The sequence below is a fragment of the Bos grunniens genome, chromosome 15, assembly GCF_055505025.1.
Source record: "Bos grunniens cultivar Pamir isolate PY7600 chromosome 15, Bosgru_T2T1.0, whole genome shotgun sequence".
NCBI lineage: Eukaryota > Metazoa > Chordata > Mammalia > Artiodactyla > Bovidae > Bos > Bos grunniens.
Window position 1 is genome coordinate 48,520,941 of NC_141179.1, and position 21,427 is coordinate 48,542,367.

Genomic DNA, 21,427 nt, shown 5'->3' on the forward strand with positions numbered 1-21,427 from the left:
CTAGGCCAGAATACTGGAGTGGGTAGCCTTTCCCTTCTCCAGGTGATCTTCCCAACCCCAGGATCAAACCCAGGTCTCCTGCATTACAGGCGGATTCTAAGCTGGGGAAACAGAACCCAAATTGAAATCTAATTTCAAGGAAAAAGGATCAGTGCAGAATTTTTTTAAAAAATAAAATGAAGCAGCTACACAGGAACATTTTACAATTAGGCAAAATCTAAATAAAATGTCATTCTTTAATTTATTGTATTTCTTAAAACTGGAAGGGTAATAATGTTGAAAATAAAGCAGTATGTATTCTGAAAATGATTTATTTCAGTCACAGTGAGAGGGAATCAGAATGAATATATGACACATTTTACTACCACTTTTGTCCTAGGAGTTAAAGAACTTATTAAAAAGATTTTACAATTTCATATTCACAATAGTAATTATGTAAATTCTGTATAATCTTTTTGTAAGTGAGGAACTGGATTCCATATAGTTTGCTTTATAAGAGCCTGAATGTAGCAACATCAAAATCATAATAAAATTTTAACTGTGATCCCACACACACATATGTACATACTTTTCTATGACAGAAAAGTTAGAATAGTCTTAACAGCAACAAAGAGGCACCTAGGATATGAAAAATTAGATATTAGTAGAGAGAACCCTTGTGTCCCAGAAGACACAAATCTGTTGAATGAGACACTGAGAGAAAAGTCATAGTTTTCATTAATTAATAGATAGAGTATTTATTATTAAGTTGAGACACTTAGACACTCTCTATGTGATAGCATTTATCTTCTGACAATGATCTTGTGTATGGTGTGGCTTTTAAAATTAAGATTACTTTAAGAAAATAAAGACAGCTTTTAGGGATATTATTCTAGGTTACGCTGCTAATAATATGAAGAGAAAGGAGTTGAACTCAGATACTCTGGACACAAAACTTACACTCTTAGTACATATGAGCTATGATATTGTCTAGTTAATTTCTTGATGAATAAGAAACATGATAGTTAAACAGTGACACTGCTTAAGATGCATCTGTTTATGAATGACTCCTACAATAGGTCCTCAATAATACGCAACAGTTATTGAGAAGCTTTTCTTCATCATCTCAGTCAGTGGCAGAGGAAATAAGATTGTGAAAATTTGTCAGAAGTGCTGCCTTGATACTACTCTTTCTTTATGGGGAATCAGTCATTTTCCCTTGGTGGATGAAAAATGGTAAATTCAGATTTTCTCCTAATGCAAACATGATATTGTGGAAAATATGACACAATGCAAACTGTAAACCCTATTGATGAATGAAGGACATTCGAATGGAAGAAAGGGGAGGCAGTAAGGAAAAAAGGTAAAAATGGTGCAGATAAGCTCAGATGTGTTAGATCCACTCATAGTAAGAGGCACTACAGAGAGGTGGATGTGAGAAGGTTCAAGAGCTTGGCGAGCACAGATTCATGGGGACATTACAGGTCATAGGATTGAAATACGGAAATATTTTTTGAGAAAAGGAACATGAAGAGAATTTATAGATGAGAAACCCGTGGTTTGTGACATTGAGAAATAAGAGAGTGCGAGCACTATAGTCTAGGAAAATTCCAATACGATGAGGAGGAACACTTAGGGAGAGGGTTAAGATCATGGGATCTGAGGAGGAAGACTCATCAAAAGCATTATATACAGAACCATAACTTAACCCTATGACCCAGTAGCCATTTTTAGGTTGGCATCTTGAGTAAACATTTTGATGATTTCCATCAGCTTTAAGGGGTAACTTTGTATTATATTCAACGTGTTTTTCACCATATACCCCCAGGATCCAGGCACGTTTTTTTGACACGTCTACCTCCCAGTAATGTCTCCCTGATTTGATAACTGGGGATCCCAGGACACCATAATCTTCATAAACTTGTTTCCAACGTGGATTATTTCCTTGGTCTTTGTACACATATGTCACTTGTCTTCGATCAGCAGAAATGGCGATATTTCGATTACCTGTTGTATGACTCAGGGTCACATGAACTGTTGAAAATTTAGAGGGTTATGTGAGGGCCATGATGTAGTTTTATTTCAGACATTTTAAAAACTATATTAGAATAACTTTAGTGGAAAGACAATACATTGTGTGTATTGGGAGGGAAAACATGGGTCTTAAAACATGAGGTCTACTAGACAATGAAAAATTCTAAAAGATAATGAGAAAGGGGGGGTTGATGACACTGTGATGTCTCCTTACCCCAGTAGCGTTGCACATATCTCAGCCCTGAAATGTTAAAAATCCACAATATTAAATATAAGAAAAAGATTCAGTCCTGTCATCTATTTTCTTTCAAATTAGGGGAAGGGCTATGGTGAGGTAGTGAACTGGTGAAAGATAGGATAAAACCACATCTCTTGTCACTCATCATAAGATGACCACATCATAAGCACATAGTATCTGGGCTTTGCTGTCTTTATCCACACCGAGAAACTGGAGCCTCCTCTCCATTTTTCCTCCATCACAAAAAACCCAAAGACCCACTTGGGTAGCACTCCTCACCATTAAACACTCTCAGTATATCTCTCAGATCAGGAGCTCGAAACACACTTCTCTGTTCTTTGGGAACAGGTTTTGGCTTCTTCAGAGTCAAAGTCTTACTCCTAGGGATGACAAAAATTGATGTTCACATCTCTCACTATTTATCCCTCTAAAACCACAGACTTTCAAAATTTTCACCCCATTGATGCACTTGAACTGTCTTCCCTGCAGACCTTGGGGAGGTAGAGAGTGGATGCCTGACCTTGGAGACAAAAGTAATGTGCTCATGTCCATCTTGCCAGTTACCCTCTGTGTGACTTGGGATGGTCTTGACCTCTCAGAAGGACAGTCTCTTTTTTCTATAATGAAATCATTAACCTTTGCCTATTTCCTAGAAATCATATGAAATTATGGGATTCCCAGGTGGCAATAGTAGTAAAGAACCCACCTGCCAATGCAGGAGACGTAAGAGACATGGGTTTGATCTCTGGGTCAGGAAGATTCCCTGGAGGGGGGCATGGCAACCTACTCCAGTATTCTTGCCTGCAGAATTCCATAGACAGAGGAGCCTGTTGGGCTTATAGGGTCGCAAAGAATTGGACACAACTGAAGTGACTTAACATGCACAGACATAGGAAATTATATGAAATAATTAATTTAACAAGATAAATATTTGGTATCTCAAAAAAATCAGTTTGTGGAAAAGTCACTACGTAGATATGTATTTCCAAGAAAAATGTCAGAAAATTGAGGTAACAGGATCTGGCTCCTGGGTGTTCTAGGCAAATCAAGAATGAGAACACTGTCTAGAATCCTCAAATCTTCAAAGGCTGTTTCTTGATAAGGAGAATATGCTGAGATTTCAGGTTCTCCAGAGACAAACACCCTTGAAGAAAAAGCCATTATGAATACTAAACTAATAGTGACCTGATTTTCATGTGTTTGTGAACAGCTTGAGGCTATCGTGTAGGTGTGCAAATTCAGACACAAAGATGCTGACTTTCAAGTCTAGCCTAAGGCCCACATGTGCTTTTGGAAATCTAAACAGAAAGATATACAAGGACCTGTTCTAACATACCCAGGGAAGAAATTCAAATATAAAGAAGTTGTTTCCAGTTCTGGGTACTTGGCAGATGAAGAAGACTCAAACTTCCCATGATAAGCACAATTAAATATGGGAACCTGAGTTGCATAATGACATAGTGTGAATGAAATATTTGTGGAGTCTGACAGTGCAATTCCTTATCCTAATATTACTATTCACCCTAACTCTGCAACTTTCCACAAGCAAAATTCCCTACTATAGAATCTGTTTCACTCTCAGTGATTTATAGAACAATCTAGCCATGATTTGTGAATAGAAATTTAAGGTAAACCTACACCCCATTTTTTCAGCCCTGAACATTGTTTTATTCTAACTGGTCACCAGCTATGTCTAGGGTTTTTATTTTCACAGCATAAATGGACCATCTCTGGTCTGTCACACATACCTTTTCAAGATGTCATTCACATCCTAGTGAGAAAAGAGAAAATGTGAGTCAAGAAGTAATAGGTTCCCCCACTTTCAAAGCTTAATCACATCCCCATCAAATCCTGATTTGGGGAATAGAAATGCTCTCAATGTGAGAGCCAAAAAGTAAAGACAAGAGTGAGGCCCATAATTCTAGGAGATTCATGTGATGTTGTCAGGTTTCCAAAAATGTAAAAAAGCTTCAACCCTTGTGGAAGTATGAAGCTTCTAGTATCTGGAGATGAGACATATTTATGGAAGAAACAAGAGGCCTGTAATTCTGGTTCCCCATGAGGTGATTTGAATAATTCATTGTTCTTTCATTTATTCAACTGGACTGTGGACACTATTGTACACCAAGCATTAAACCAAGCTTTAGAGAATCAGAAATGAAATCATAATCTTAATATTCCTCAAGCTATGTAGATGGCTTTTGTTGAGAGTACGAGCAAACATATATATCAATATAAGCTTTTCAGGAAAAGCCTGAAAAATTTTTCTCTTTTCTCATTTTATGAGCTCTGTTTTAGTGATCTCTTCTATTCCCTAAATTCAGCATCCATATATGTGCAGTTGATTTCCAACTCTTTCTTTTTTACTCAACTTTGTCTCTTATATTAATTTATTCAGTAGTAAATAAGCCACAGGAATCAATAATGTAGGATGTCTAATATATAACTTATTATTCACCAACTAAATTGTCTCATCTCTTGTACACCATTTTCATAATGCTACCAATACACACTTACTGTACAAGTACTCGTGCATTTATCTGCACTTTAGTCTCTGCTGAGTCTGTTCAATCCAGTCCTTAACAGTTTTTACCATCTAATTGTATTAATCATCATGTTTACTGTTTTATTTGTTTGAACAGGTATCTGTTACTTTATTTGATCTCTTTTACTAAAGATTTACTTCCATGTCACCAAAAACTAGAACAGCTGAGTTTCAAAAAAAAAAAAAAAAACTCTTTGTATTAGGGCTCTTTTGTGTATATGACAAAGAAATCAAATAAAACTAGAATAAGAAGAGAAAGAATAAGGAATTAGGGTGGCAGTTGCAACTTTAATCATAGTTTAATTCTGAAGCTCGAACATTATTCTCAGAATCTGGCCAGAATCTTTCTTTAATTCTATTTATTCAGCCCCTAATGACTCTTTTTCCAAGTTTATGAAGGAAACATAAACCTCCTGATATAAACTCCAGAAGAAAAGAGAGTTTCTTCTCCCAGTTATAATAATGCTTGTATGCCTACAGGCATTCAGACAACTGAATACAGGTAACTGCATAGGATTAGTTACCCACATTAAAGAGCAAATATTTTTGTGTTGTTGCTGAAGGTAATGAAACAGTTTCTAGTTTTACTGAAACTAGGTTAGTATCAGTCTGAAATAGATTATATAAGGCAGGAAACATATTGTATATATTACACCAACCATTAGGACAAAAACTAAAAAAATACAGTCAGACCTAAAATTTTATACTAGAAATATCTGTTTAACACAAAACAAACTAGCTAAAGAGAAAGAAAAGAATGAAACTTACAATATCCATATAGTAATAGAAAGCAATAGATGGAAACAGTGGAAACAGTGTCAGATTTTATTTTGGGGGGCTCCAAAATCACTGCAGATGGTGATTGCAGCCATGAAATTAAAAGGCACTTACTCCTTGGAAGGAAAGTTATGACCAACCTAGATAGCATATTCAAAAGCAGAGATATTACTTTGCCAATAAAGGTCCATCTAGTCAAGGCTATGGTTTTTCCAGTGGTCATGTATGGATGTGAGAGTTGGACTGTGAAGAAAGCTGAGTGCTGAAGAATTGATGCTTCAATTGATGAAGAATTGATGAACTGTGGTGTTGGAGAAGACTCTTGAGAGTCCCTTGGACTGCAAGGAGATCCAATCAGTCCATTCTAAAGGAGGTCAGTCCTGGGTGTTCATTGGAAGGACTGATGCTGAAGCTGAAACTCCAATACTTTGGCCACCTCATGCAAAGAGTTGACTCATTGGAAAAGACCCTGATGCTGGGAGGGATTGGGGGCAGAAGGAGAAGGACAGAGGATGAGATGGCTGAATGGCATCATCGACTCGATGGACATGAGTTTGAGTGAACTCTGGGAGTTGGTGATGGACAGGGAGGCCTGGCGTGCTGTGATTCATGGGGTCGCAAAGAGTCGGACATGACTGAGTGACTGAACTGAACTGAGCTGAATAGAAAGCAAATGGCAAAAGAGCAAATTTAAATATAAGTGTATTAGTAAATGCTTTAAATTTCATGTATTAATGAAGCAATTGAAATCAGAGATTGTTGACCTGTATAAAAAGCAAAATTCACCTATTGTTATTTGCATGAGACATAGTCAAGGCACAAAAAGGGAAAATGTAAAAAGATAGAAAAATATATATCATGCAAGCAGTAATAAAAAAAAGGTCAAATATTTATGCTAATATTAAAGAAAACATACTTTAAGATATATATTATGAAAAGACATAAGGGCAATTTTATAATTATAAAGGTTCAGTTCATCAAAAATATACAACAATTATAAATGTGTATGTGCCTAACAGCAGAGCTTCAAAATACTCAAAGCAAAAACAAAAATTTTGCTTTGAAAAAACAATTCAATAATTGTTTATTGAAAAACACACAATTCAATAATAGCAGTTGCAGATGTTAATAACTCACTCTCACTAATGAGAGAACAGCTTATATGAAAACATTAAAATTTACAGAAGACATGGACAATGCTACCAACCAACTAGACCTAACTAATGTCTATAGCCCATTTTACCATATAAATGAGAAACATATAATCTTTTAAAATTCATAATAAAAATTTTTCTAGATATACAATATTTTAGGCCATAAAAAGTAACAATAAACATAAAAGTTTAAAATAATAAAGATGTGTGTTCTTTGATTTTGACAAGATTAACTTTGAAATCCTCAAGAGAGTGAAACTTGGAAATCAGTAAGCATTTTCTCATTTACAACACACTTTAAAATACCCTAGATTTAACACAGAATCAAAATTTTAAAAAGAAAATTAAAAAAAGAACTGAAAAGGAAATTTGAGAATAAGTCAAAGTGAATGGAAACAAAAATAAAACAATCAAAATGTGTGAAATACAATTAGTTAATTAAATGTACTTTGCCATTAAATACTGTATCAAAAGAGCTTGTTTCAAATCAGTGGTCTAAATTTTCACTTCAAAAAATTAAGAAAGGAATAGTAAATTAAATCAACAGCTCCCCCTGCACACATGTGCACAAATATATACACACATACAAATAAAGAAAACCATATATGGGCCTAAGAAACTGTTTCTAGGGGATTGGTCTCAAGATGGTGGAGTAGAAGGGTGTGTACTCACCCTATTCTTGAGAGACCACCAAAATCGCAACTACTCAATAGCCACTGACAAAAAAAATGCTGGAACCTACCAAAAAAGATACTCTATATTCAAAGATAAAAGAGAAAACACAGTGAGATGGGAGGAGGCGTGCTATTGCAATGAAATAAAATCTGATACACAACAGGTGGGCAAACCACAAACTGGGGGAAAAAAAAAAACTACAGAAGTTATCCTACAGGAATGAAAATTCTGAGCCCAGGTCAGGCTTCCCAGCCTTGGGGTCCAGCAATGGAGGAGTCACCAGAGAATCTGACTTTGAAAGCCAAAGGAGTCTCATCACAGAAATTTCACAGGACTGAGGAAAACAGAAATTCCACCCTTGGAGTGTATGCACAAAATCTTGTATGCACCAGGACTAAAGGGAGAAAAAGCAGTGACCCCATAAGAGATTGGGTGAGATCTACTTGCTAGGCCTCCTGCAGAAGCACAGGATGGCTTTTCATTGTGGCAAAGACACTGGCACTCATTGGAGTGAGCTCTCCTGGAAGCCACCAGTATCCCTAGCCCTGTCCACAAGAGGGATAAGACTCAGTTCCACCCACCACCAGTCTCTCCCATAAGGAAGCTTGCACAAAGCACTTAGATAACTTCATCCACCAGAAGACAGACAGCAAAAGCAAGAACTACAATCCATCAGCCTATAGAATGGAAACAACAATCAGAGAAAGTTAGAAAAAAAATAAAACAACAGAAGAATATGTCCCAGCTGAAGGAACAAACCCCAGAGAAAGAGCTAAGTGACATGGAGATAGGCAACCTCCAGAAAAAGAATTCGGAATAATGATAGTGAAGATGATCCAGGATCTTGGAAAAAGAATGGAAGCAAGGATCAAGAAGATGGAAGAAATGTTCAACAAAAACCTAGAAGAACTAAAAAACAAATAAGGGTGAAGAATACAATATCTGAAATGAAGTCTGTACTAGAAGGAATCAATAGCAGAATAACTGAGGCAGAAGAATGAATAAGCAACCTGGAAGACAGGGTGAGGGAAATCACTGCTGCAGAACAGAATAAAGAAAAACAGCAACAACAAAAAATTATGAGTGTTTAAGAAACCTTTGGGACAACATTAAATGCACAACTGTTCTCATTTTAAGGGTCCCAGATAGAAAAGAAAGAAAGAAAGGATTTGAGAAAATATTTGAAGAGATAACTGCTGAAAATTTCCCTAACCTGGGAAAGGAAACTGCAACCTAAGTCCAGGAAGCAAAGAGAGTCCCAGGCGGGATAAACACAAGGAGGAACATGCCAAGGCAAATAGTAATCAAAGTGACAAAAATTAAAAGCTAGAAAAAATATTAAAAGCAACAATAGAAAAATGACAAATAGCATATGAGGCAATTCCCATAATGTTATCAGATGATTTTTCAACAGAAACTCTGCAGGCTAGTAGGAAGTAGCACAATATATTTAAAGGACTTGCAACCAAAACACTCTACCCAGCAAGGATCTCATTCAGATTTGCCAGAGATATAAAGAGCTTCACAGAAAAGCAGAAGCTAAGGGAATTTAGCATCCACCAGACCAGCTTTGCGACAAATGCTAAAGGAACTTGTCTAGGCAGGAAAGAGATCAGCAGTCTGAAAAGCCTTGTAAGTATATATACTGCTGTATGAAAACGTCTCAAGAACAGCAAATACCAAAACTATGATAGATACATACACAAAAAAGAAAAAGCAAGCCAAACACAACACTAAAGTGTTCATCAAGCCACAGAAGAGAATAAGAGAGAAAGGGAAGAAAAAAGACCTACAAAAACAAAACCAATTAAGAAAATGACAATGGGAACTAGCATATCAATAATTACCTTAAATGTAAATGGATTGAACTCTCCAAACAAAAGGCATAACCTGGCTGAATGGACACAAAACAAGACCCATATGTATGCTGTCTACAAGAAACTCACTTTAGATCTAGGGACACATACAGACTGAAAGTGAGGGGATGGAAAAAGATTGTTGTTGATATTCAGTTGCTAAATGATGTCTGACTCTTTGGGACCCCATGGACTACAGCACGCCAAGCTCCTCTGTCCTCCACAATTTCCCGGAGTTTGCTTAAATTCTTGTCCACCAAGTCAATGTTGTTACCTAACCAGCTCATCCTCTGCCACTCCCCTTCTCACTTTGCCTTCAATCTTTCCCAGCATCAGGGTCTTTCCCAATGAGTTGGCTGGTTGTATCAGGTGGCCAAAATATTGGAGCTTCAGCTTCAGCATCAGTCCTTCCAATGAATAATCAGGGTTGATTTCCTGTATGACTGACTGGTTTGATCTCCTTGCAATCAGAGGGACTCTCAAGAGTCTTCTCCAGCACCACAATTCAAAAGCATCAATTCCTCAGCACTCAGTCTTCTTTATGGTCCAACTCTCACATCTGTACATGACTACTGGAAAAACCATACCTTTGACCCTATGGACCTTTGTTGGCAAAGTGGTGTCTCTGTTTTTTAATACACTGCCTAAGTTTGTCATAGCTTTTTTCCCAAGGAATAAATGTCTTTTAATTTCATGACTGAAGTCACTGTCCACAATGATTTTGGAGCCTATGAAAATACAATCTGTTACTGCTTCCATTTTTTTTTCTGCTTTTATTTGCCATGAAGTGATGATGAGGTGGATGTGATGATCTTAGTTTTTTGAATGTTGAGTTTCAAGCCAACTTTTTCACTCTCCTCTTTCACCTTCATCAAGAGGATCTTTAGTTCCTCTTCACTTTCTGCTTTAGAGTGGTATTATCTGCAAATCTGAGATTGTTGATATTTCTCTCAGCAATCTTGATTTCTAGCTTGTGAGTGATACAGTCCAGCATTTTGCATGATGTACTCTGCATGTAAGTTGAATAAGCAGGATGATAATTACTGCCTTGATGTACTCCGTTCCGATTTTTGAACCAGTCTGTTTTTCCATGCCTGGTCCTAACTACTGCTTCTTGACTTGCATACATGTTTCTCAGGAGGCAGGTAAGGTGGTCTTGTATTCCATATCATTAAAGATTTCTCCAAAATTTGTTGTGATCCACAGAGTCAAAGCCTTTAGCACAGTCAATGAAGCAGAAGTAAATGTTTTTCTAGAATTCTGTAATTTTCTCTATAATCCAATTAATGTTTGCAATTTGATTTCTGGTTTCTCTGGCTTTTCTAAACCCAGCTACTACATCTGGAACTTCTCAGTTTGTGGAAAAAGGTATTCCATGGAAATGGAAATTTAAAAAAAAAGCTGTAGTAGTAATAGTCATGTAAGACAAAATAGATGTTAAAATAAATATTGTTATAAGAGATAAAGGAAGACACTACATAATGATCAAGGGATCAATCCAAAAAGTTGATATTACAATTTTAAAAATATATTGACCCAACATAGGAACACCTCAATATATAAGGCAAATACTAATAGCCAAAAAGGGAGAAACTGACAGTTAATACAATAATAGCAGGGGAATTTAACACCCCTCTTTCACCAATGGACAGATTATTCAGGCAGAAAATCAACAAGGAAACACAGGTTTTAAATCACACATTAGGCCAGATGGACTTATTGATATTATAGAGCATTCCATCCAAAGCAGCAAAATACACATTCTTCTCAAGTGCACATGAAACATTCTTCAGGATTGATCACATACTGTGCCACAAAGTGAGCCTCAGTAAATTCAAGAAAATTAAAATCATATAAAGCATCTTTTCCAACCACAATGCTATGAGATTAGAAATAAACTATAAGAAAAAAAAAAAAACACAAAAACCAAAAATCTGTGGAGGTTAAGCAATATGCTACTAAACAACCAATGGGACCACTGAAGAAATCAAAGAGGAAATAAAAAAGTACCCAGAGACTAATGAAAATAAAAGGACAATAATATCCAAAACTACAGGATTCAGCAAAAGAAGTTCTAAGAAAGAAGTTTATAGCAATACAATCGTACATCAGGAAACAAGAAAATTCTCAAATGTACAACCTAACCTTATGCTTAAAGGAACTAGAGAAAGAAGAACAAACAAAACCTAAAGTTAGTAGAAGGAAAGAAATCATAAAGGTCAGAGCAGAAATAAATGAAGTAGAGGCAAAGAAAACAATAGCAAAGATCAATAAAACTAAAAGCTGATTCTTTTTGAAAAGATAAACAAAATTGATAAACCTTTAGCCAGACACATCAAGAAAAAAAGGGAAAGGACTCAAATCAATAAAATTAGAAATAAAAAAGGAGAAGTTACAACTGAAAGTGAAAGTGAAGTCACTCAGTCATGTCCGACTCTTTGCAACCCCATGGACTGTAGCCTACCACGCTCCTCTGTCCGTGGGATTTTCCAGGCAAGAGTACTGGAGTGGGTTGTCATTTCCTTCTTCAGAGAATCTTCCCGACCCAGGGATTGAACCTGGGTCTCCCACATTGTAGGCAGATGCTTTACCGTTTGAGCCACCAAGGAAGTTACAACTGATACCATAGAAATACAAAGAATCATGAGATTACTACAAGGAACTGTATGCCAATAGAATGGACCACCTCAAAGAAATGGACGAGTTCTTAGAAAGGTATCTCCCAAGACTTAACCAGAAAGAAATAGAAAAGACAAGCAGACCAGTCACAAGTATTGAAATTGAAGCTGTGACTGAAAAAATCCAACGCACAAAGTCCAGGACCAGATGTGCTGACATGTGAATGGGGAAAAGTTATTGACAATCCTGAAGCTGTTCCAAAAAATTGCAGAGGAAGGGAAACCACCAAACTGGGAAAACTGGAAAACTACATGTAAAAATGAAATTAAAACACTTCTTAACACCACACACAAAAATAAACTCAAAATATATTAAGAATGTATATATGAAGTGAAACACTATAAAACACTTAAAGGAAAACATCAGCAGAACACTCTCTGGCAAAAATCACAGCAATATGTTTTTTGGATCTATCTCCCAGAGTACTGGAAATAAAAACAAAAATAAACAAATGGAACCTAATCAAATTCAACAGTTTTAAATAAAATGAAAAGACAAGCCATAGATTGGAAGAAAATATTTGCAAATGATGTGACTTATAAGGGATTTGTCTCCAAATTTACAGAGTTCATGTGGCTTAATATCATCAAAACAAATAACCAAATCAAAAAACAGGCAGAAGACCTAAATAGACATTTCTCCAAAGAAGACATACAGATAGCCAAGAGGTATTTGAAAAGATTTTCAACATCACTAATTATTAGAGAAATGCAAATCAAAATTATTAGAGAAACGCAAATCACCTCACACCAGTTAGAATGGCCAGTATCTAAAAACCCACAAACAATAAATGTTGGAGACTGAGTGGAGAGAAGGGAACCCTTCTACACAGTTGATGGGATTGTAAATAGGTGAGGCCAATAAAGGTTCCTTAAGAAACTGAAAATAGAGCTACCGTATGATCCAAGGCTCCCCACTCCAGTACTCTTGCCTGGAAAATCCCATGGATGGAGGAGCCTGGTAGGCTGCAGTCCATGGGGTCGCTAAGAGTCGGACACAACTGAACGACTTCACTTTCACTTTTCACTTTCATACATTGGAGAAGAAAATGGCAACCCACTCCAGTGTTCTTGCCTGGAGAATCCCAGGGACGGTGGAGCCTGGTGGGCTGCCGTCTATGAGCTCACACAGAGTAGGACACAACTGAAGCAACTTAGCACCAGCAGCAGCATGATCCTGCGAGGCCACTCCTAGGGATATGCCTGGAGAAAAATATGATCTGAAAGGATACATAGCCCAGTGTTCACTGCAGTGCTATTTACAATAGTCAAGACATGGAAACAACTTAAATGTCCATTAACCAAGGAATGAATAAAGATGTGATACATATGTACAATGGAATATTAGCCATTAAAAAGAATGAAACAATGCCATTTGCAGCAACATGGATAGAACTAGAGATGGTCATATGAGTGAAATCAGACATATAATATAGCGTATATTATAGGCTAACATTTACATGCAGAATCTTTTCAAAAAGATACAAATGAACAATTTACACAACAGAAGCAGACTCACAGACTTAGAGAACAAACTTATGGTTACAAGGAGTGAAGGATGCGGGTGAGTGACAGCACCAGAAGGAGCACAGCAACTTGAAAGCGATGGAAACTTTGCCTTCATTTTTCTTGTGTCTTAGATGCTAGGGCTTCTTCCCAACTCTTACCTGCAGCATCTGCATTGTTGACCCCTGCAAACGATGCTCTATATCTGAGATGAGATTTCTCACCAACTGGCTCTGCTGGACCAGCTCGTTCTCAGAGTTTGCCATGGTACACAGAATAGCTGTCTCCTCAGCCTTCAGCTTTTGTAGTTCCTTCCTCTCCTCACTGTCCAGGATTTCTCTCAGTTTTTTAAACTCTGCCTGGACATTTTGTCTCTCATGTTGTGTTTGATTCTTCAGTAATGAGAGAGAGAGAGGAAGAAAACAATTTTTAGAGAAGCTGACTTTGGTTTTTTTTTTTTTTTTCTCTCTATCACATTTCAAAATAATGCCTCCAAGTCTGCATTGTTAAGGACAACCAAGAGCCAAAAGGATTCCAGCCTTCACACATCTACTCAGAATTCTCATGCCTCCCTGCATTGCTTCTGACCCCCACCAACCAACCTCTGCCAAAAAGGCAAACACTGAGGATAGAACCGTTAGCCATTGTCAGATGTCTTTTTCAGAAGAGTCAAAGGCTAATGAATATGTCAAGAATGGAACATGAAATTCCCTAGTCATCCCCACCAGAGAGTTCCTCTAAAAGAATACCTCCTTTCCAATATCTATGTTCATTTGCTTTATGTTCACTTTTCAGCACCCACTCTTATCAGGGAAGCAGTGAAGAAAAGGACTAGTCAAATGACTTAACTGTCTGGGAACAAATAGGAAGGTAGCTCCTTGTGATCAACCTAAGGTCCTGCCCAGATATCTAACTCCTTCAGGAAGTGTCTCCTCCTACCTTCCAGGCAGCAATCTCTTCTCTGAAGTCAGACTCCAACTCCTCAGCTTCCTGCTGCTCCTGCTTCAGCCTCTCCAGAGCTGCCTGGAGTTTCTTCTGTTGAGAAAAGAATCACATCACAGTCAAGCTATGGATTTTCCTAACATCACTGTAGAGGATAAATGGAGGAGAAATGAGCCTGATTTCCAAAGAGAATATGCTTTACAGAAACTGAGAACAGCAATTAGACTCTATTACTTGTTCCTGGGTTGGGAAGATCCCCTGGAGAAGGAAATGGCAACCCACTCCAGTATTGTTGCCTGGAGAATCCCATGGATGGAGGAGCTTGGTGGGCTATAGTCCATGGGTCGCAAAGAGTCAGACACAACTGAGTGACTTCACTTTCACTTGGAAGAAGACCTGAGGTGGGGAATGTGTTCTACAAGACTGAAGAGATAAAAGTCACCATCCTCTCACCTAGAGAAGACTGGTTGTTTAAGAAGAAACCTGATCCTGCAACAAGGAAATAGCTTACATTTCAATCCACCCGGTGTCCTAGTTACCTCTCCTGTTCAAAGAGTTAAGGAAAGCTTCCCTTGGGCACCAATCTCTACGTATTAGCACAAGGTACATGGATGTATACTTCTAGGCTAAGAGTCTGTGTATAGGGTTATTACTTTGTAATTGTAAAAATGTACATTTATGTCCTCAGACATCAGAAGGTGAGCACAGGAAGAAAAAAAAATCACAGGCCCCAGGTTCATGGTGATTAGGTAATTAAAGTCCAATGTAAAGTAGACAGTTCTAATCAACTACAATTTTCTACCCTGTTTTTTCTCCGTTGTGGTCTCTTACCTGGTACTCCTGGGCGACCTCTTCCATGAGAAATGTAGGGTGACCATGGTGCTCCTGGGACCGCTCACAAAGCCAGCAAATGACCTTCCCATCCTCCTCACAGAAGAGCAGGAGTTTCTCTCCATGGTGAGCACAGAGATGTTTCTCTTGCTCCTCCAGGCTCAGTTTGACCTCCCTGACCCTCTGCACTATGTTGGCCAGGTGCCAATTAGGCCGTAGTTTTCCAGATTTATAATTGATTCTGCACACAGGGCACTTTCTCGCCCTTTCTTGGCCAGTCAGGGACTCATTGCTGTTTGCAGTGATGCAGATTTGGCAGAAACTGTGGCCACAGTCAAGGCTCAGGGGTTCTGTTAGAAGTTCCAGGCAAATTGGGCAGGTCACCTCATCCTGTAGGCTCACCAATTTTTCCGAAGCCATAGCACCTGCTCACCTTCTCCTACCTGTCCTGACTTCTGTGGGTTCTCTTGCTCACAGATTGCTACAGGATTGGGAAGGATAAAAGGGAACAGAGTAAGAAAGGTAGAAAAACATGGTACTAATTGCTTATAAATCAAATACAGGCCAAGATCAAATTATTGAAGGACAGAAAACATGGAGAAACAAGGAAAGGATCTTGGCTACCAAGTCAAAAGGACATTTCATAATTTAATGCTTTACTATCAGCTCAGTAAATTTAATGATTCTTATTATATAATGTTACTTAACAAAAGTATAGGAGAAGGCAATGGCACCCCACTCCAGTACTCTTGCCTGGAAAATCCCACGGACGGAGGAGCCTGGTAGGCTGCAGTCCATGGGGTCGCTAAGAGTCAGACATGACTGAGTGACTTCACTTTTTACTTTCATGCATTGGAGAAGGAAATGGCAACCCACTCCAGTGTTCTTGCTTGGAGAATCTCAGGGACAGGGGAGCCTGGTGGGCTGCCGTCTACGGGGTCACACAGAGTCAGACATGACTGAAGCGACTTAGCAGCAGCAGCAGCAACAGAAGTATGACCTGAAGCCTTTTTTACTAAGATACTTGTATGACACACCATCCATCCTGATTTTTCTTTCCCATGCCCAAGTGTCTGCAGTATCAAAAGGCTAAAATCACTTAATGTCTTTGGGATTTTATATCCACTCTTCTCTCAATATGAAACGCTTCCCCTGATATCAGTATGACTCTCTCTTATGCTTTGGTAAACTCTTTCCTGATGTTCTTTCATCACAAAGAACTGCTCTAACTAAACAATTTATGTGTAACCACTGGCAACCCACTCCAGTGTTCTTGCCTGGAGAATCCCAGGGACGGGGGAGCCTGGTGGGCTGCCGTCTATGGGGTCGCATAGAGTCGGACACGACTGAAGCGACTTAGCAGCAGCAGCAGCAGTAGCAACTGCCATTAACTGCTGGACATTTGCAATGATCTCCCATATTATTATGACATAGTATATTATAATGTGTTTATACATGTGATAAGAGCAAATCCTTCATCAGATGAGTAAATACAGCCAGTGACTTACAAAGATCATGCATCTTTAATACACTGAATGGGTTGAACCTAATATATTGATGGCACCCTTTCAGAGGCCTGTCTTCTACCCCACTGAGTTAATCTGAGACAAACAGAAGTTACTTCATGGACCCAATTAATATTCAGAGCAATGTGAAGGGGTGTGTGGAAATGAAGAAATCCAAACCAGCTGGATAGTTCTACAAAGTTTTGAGTGTGTACATATTGATTTCCCTTTGGCCCAGAAATATTCCTAGGAGCATTGATAGGAGTCTAAAAGAAGTATGTGTATGATGGTGAGGAGGGAGTTAGTATAAACAGACTCATAGAATAACAGAAGTTAGATATATAAAAATATATAAACGTAGATGAAATGAATGTCAGTCTTGAGAAGAAAAATCTCAAAATATTAGGTCATATTATTCATCTAATTATTGTTGATGAAGAATTATGTGCTGGCAACTGGATTAATATCCATACACAGTAAGATGAGTTCAAAAAGATGATTTAGACCATTGTAAACTTGATACTCACCTGGAAAGTAGTAGTAAATAAAAATTCAGTCTTATATATGCAAAAGATCAGATATAAAGATACCACTATAGAGACATATATGTTTATCAGAGATCAAATAATAGGGGTAAAAAAAGGGGGGGGGGAGTTATCCAAGAATTCCAACTTGAAAACATAAAGGCTGAACTCAAGGAAGATGAAGGAAACATGGAAGTAAAGAGAGTATAAACATTTTAGGTGTAGGAAATGACCTGTTCCTTGAAGACACAACCTCTTATATAGGTTTCAAAAGGCCAGTGTGACAGGAGCACAGAAAAGTGCCAGGCCCTTGATATCACAAGAGGCTGCAGTGACATTAACTATGACACTTCCTAGCATTTGTAACATTTGCAGACCCACCTCCAAGAGTCAGGAGAAGTTATCAATGTTTTCCCGTCAGAGAGGAGTAGGGGCATGACCAGTTGGGACCTTGGGCTGTTAAGTGTTGGATGGACCCAGTGTGGAATTAGGAAGATCAGGTAGGATGCAGCTGCTCAGGAGAGAGATGATGATAGTTTGAGAACAGGGTGATGAGGGGAATGCAGGGCAGCATATGAGAGTGAGAGATAAAAAGGCAGGATTCTGTTTTAGATTAGATATGTAGTAACAACGGTTAACATCAGGTCTGGGCTCTTTCTTCCTATAAAGATAATACTGGCTACAATTCTCCTGAGTCTGTGTGAGTGTGTGTGTGTGTGTTGTTTTCTGGGAAACCTATTGGATTACAACTGAGTAGAAGTTCTGCAGCCTTTCAAGAATACATTATGGATAACACAATTAGTCTGATATAAACTGCATTTGGGACTAGGAAGGCATTATATAGTTCTTAAATAAACACAATTGGTTAGAATATACCTCATTTTTCACAAGGAGATTGTGACTATCATCATCAAATATGTTTCTTTTAGGGACCTGAAAACTGGTGCTCGTGGTCTTTTTACAAGGTAATCAATTCTCTAGGCTTATCTCACCTGTGGTGGGTTCACACACATCCATCTAGTGTGGTTCCTTACACAGCTGAGATGATGGGGATAATGCACCTCCTGTAAGGATCATCTCTGAGAGCTCACCTGAGGCACTTATGCCCGGTGTTGTGTCTCCTGTCCTGACACCTCCAGCTAAGCTTAGTAAATCTGGTGGTGAGAGTATTAATAGCCTTGATAGGGAGGCCAGAGGTCCTCAAGTGGCAGGAGGAAATAAAACTTCAATGGCAGGCTATTTCTCTTCCATCCAACCAGTTTTGAGATGCACCAAAAGCATATAGAGACAGGAGATACAGAGCAAGCATTCAGCCATGAGGCTGCAGAATTTATATTCCTTTCAGGGCTCCAAAGAGCTAATACGTCAAAGTTGATGCAGCACAACTGACATGGAAGGAACTAGTCTCTATACATGAAGGCTGAACCCACCCCTCGACTTCTCCCTAAGCAGTGGCCCAAGGGCTCCAATGCAATCAGAGAGATAGATGTAGGAACATGACAGCATTTGCCTCATAAAACTTTAGGCCACTTGGCTGCCATGGTGTCAGGTGGCTGAATCTTACAGGTTGCTTTTCTCACATCTGAGCACAGAGATAAAATTCCTCAGAGGAAATAACTATAGATAAACAAAAAGGACATAAAAAGAAAATAGTTATGCAAAGTTCCTAGAAGTAAATTTATATATAGAACTTTCTTCTTTTGTGATTCCAGTAAAACTGTTTCTCTAAGGATAAAGCCACGGATTATGGATGTTATATGAAAAGGGGTCACTTTTCCTAAGTAGACTTGGAAAATGGAATTTTGCTTTGTTTTATTTCCCAGGCAGTCATCTATTATTATACACCATAAATTCCTTGTGATGCTAGCAAAATAAAACCTGAAACAGTAAACTAACAAATCAATTCTAAAATTCTGTAGTTTTTGGCCTGACAGGTGAACTGTGTGAGCTCAGGAGACAAGATTCTAAAACTGACTATAGCTGAGAGAGCAACAAGTAATATGTAGTAGAGATGATAATTTCCAAAGTCAACATTGAAGAAATAAGATTTGGTCAGAAGCTGGAAAGTCATGGTGAGAAAAGAGACTTGTCTTGTGTCCCATGTCTGGGAAATGGGGATTAAGATGGAACTTCTGTAAGAAGGAGGAGGGGAGGAACTACAAAGACTTCTCTAACTGACTTTCCTCATGGTCTTATGATACTTCTCAGACATCTTTTTAATATCATTAACACCAATCAAGTGCATTAAATCAACTTTTTAACATTTAAAGTTAGATGTCATTGTTACTAAAAGTTGGATATTTCCTGATGCCACTTCTGGAAATTATTCCCACATGTTCCTCTTGCCCCTGATCTCTCAGCTGAGCTAGTTCTGGGTGGCAGATCCTCCTCAAGGAGAAGGAGGGGCAGGTTAGTGACGTAAGGAACTGCAGCAGTTCCCTGTGTCTGGATGAATGAATACATAACAGACTGCAGGGCCAACCAGCTGGCACACCATCAGACGCCTGAGCACAGGCAGACCAAAGTGATGAAGAAATGTTCTACACAGCCATGCCGAAATATTGCATTTTTACAGTTAGAAATTAAAACATCAGAACTGAAAGACCACCTTGGTCTTTGACCTGTTGTTGAAGGAGGTCTTTCTACCTCTGAAAAATCAAAGATTCTGGCTGTTCTCTGCACGTGCGATTCAAACTTACAAAATAGGAAGGTGATATGGGTGGATTCTTTTCCATGGGGATGGTCTTGATCCCTGTCTCCTGTACAGTGTCACAAAGAGTCGGCCACGACTGAGCGACTGAACTGAACTGAACTGATGGGTAGATTCAGCCTAGAGAAATACAGTCCCTTTGAGGGACAAACAAAGCCGATTTCTTCTTCCAACCTCCCTTATTGTATGACTCTACCTCCCACAGACTGATCTTTAGCCAGCACTCTAACCAGGAAGCCTGCAGGCTGGGCCATTTCCTCTTTTAGAACGGCTTCTAGACAGCAAATGAAACTCACCCAAGCAGATTTCGTTTTTTCTGTGTCTTTCAAACTCTTCCCTCCACAAACCACTCAGCAATCCTCACATCCTAATGCAGAAATTGTGAAGACAGGCAGATGTGTTCAGGATTCACTCAAAACACCAGCGCCTGACCTCCACTAAGATCTCTAATAGATGACAAGTGAAAATGAAAGCTAAATTCTAGAGGGTGGAGTATGTGCGAGAAAGGAGAGAAGCTATAGACCAGTAAGAGGTGTCTAACTAGGACACTGTGAGGAAACAAGGCTTTTACTCCTGAGCCTGGTGGGTCAGTGAGTACATTTTATTCTTTTCTCAGCTCTTCTCCTAGAAGCTGTTCTTAAGTCTCTTCAAAATAATAAATCCTTTGGAAAATCAGGCTTCATAAGCAATGCAGTTTCAGACACTCACCGTGTCTTGTTGCATATTAAGGAGCTGTCAGGAGGAGGGAGTAAAGTACCCCCTTTTCCCCAGTGAAGACCCACACTGAGAGCTCCCCTGAGGCAATAACACTGGCATGCTCTCCCCTGGCCTGTGTCCACCAGCTTAAGTAAGTGAATATGGACAGTCTGCCTTATTAGGTCATGTTGGAGGAAATGGCTCAACAAATCTGAAATCACTCAGGTTGTCAGTCAGAGGGGTGATCACAGAGTGGCTAGTTCATTGACACTGACATTCAGAAGCTGGATGCTATATGGCTAAAATGAGACTTTTCCTAAATAGGTTGAAAAAGAGGAAACTGTAGGAGGGTTATTTGTTGGACAATGTCATCTAATGCTGTTTATCATATAATCCTTAGAGTCTTACAAAATGAAGCAGGAAAATTAGTTTTATGGCTAATTTTGTGTGTTAACACTGACTGGTCATTTGTGTCAGACATGGTTTCTGGGTGTGTCTGTGTCGGTGTCATTTCCAGATGAGAACAGAATTAGATGTGTGGACTCAGCAAGCTACCTTCCCCCATACAAATAGTTTCATTTACATAGATTAGGGGAACTATATCTGAGTATAGCAAACTGGTTTGTCCTGCAGGTTCTGAGCCAAGAAGCAGAACCGACTTGAAGACCGAGTTTGGGGGTAAATGCATAGTACATTAGCATAGCTTAAGACAAACATTTCCATAAGAAAAAGGCATTGGTTATCTCTAGGTTTGAGAATAGTTAACTTCAGGTGAAA

The 21,427-nt window shown here is 38.7% G+C and overlaps 1 protein-coding gene and 1 long non-coding RNA gene across 2 annotated transcripts in view; one reads left to right on the top strand and one right to left on the bottom strand.

Annotated features, from left to right (window-relative positions):
* LOC147357958 (uncharacterized) overlaps nt 1–21,427 on the top strand; it is a 53,376-nt gene that overhangs the window by 16,134 nt on the left and 15,815 nt on the right. The window lies entirely within an intron of this gene.
* Nucleotides 219–20,436, bottom strand: LOC147357960 (tripartite motif-containing protein 5-like). Its single transcript, XM_086338406.1, has 8 exons — nt 20,251–20,436; nt 15,216–15,696; nt 14,382–14,477; nt 13,604–13,834; nt 4,000–4,022; nt 2,531–2,631; nt 2,228–2,254; nt 219–2,013 (listed from the first exon to the last, which is right to left on the bottom strand). The coding sequence occupies exons 2-8, from the start codon at nt 15,633–15,635 to the stop codon at nt 1,424–1,426; spliced, it is 1,488 nt and encodes a 495-aa protein (XP_086194532.1). The 5' UTR covers nt 15,636–15,696; nt 20,251–20,436; the 3' UTR covers nt 219–1,423.

What these genes read in the sequence shown, in the direction of transcription:
- LOC147357960 (XM_086338406.1), bottom strand. Translation starts at nt 15,635, where the DNA reads ATGGCTTCGGAAAAATTGGTGAGCCTACAGGATGAGGTGACCTGCCCA. An exon ending in AGGTCGCCCAGGAGTACCAG is followed by an intron (nt 14,478 to 15,215) that starts GTAAGAGACCAC and finishes TTTTCTCAACAG; the next exon opens with AAGAAACTCCAGGCAGCTCT. An exon ending in GTGAATGACATCTTGAAAAG is followed by an intron (nt 2,632 to 3,999) that starts GTATGTGTGACA and finishes TGTCATCCCTAG; the next exon opens with GAGTAAGACTTTGACTCTGA.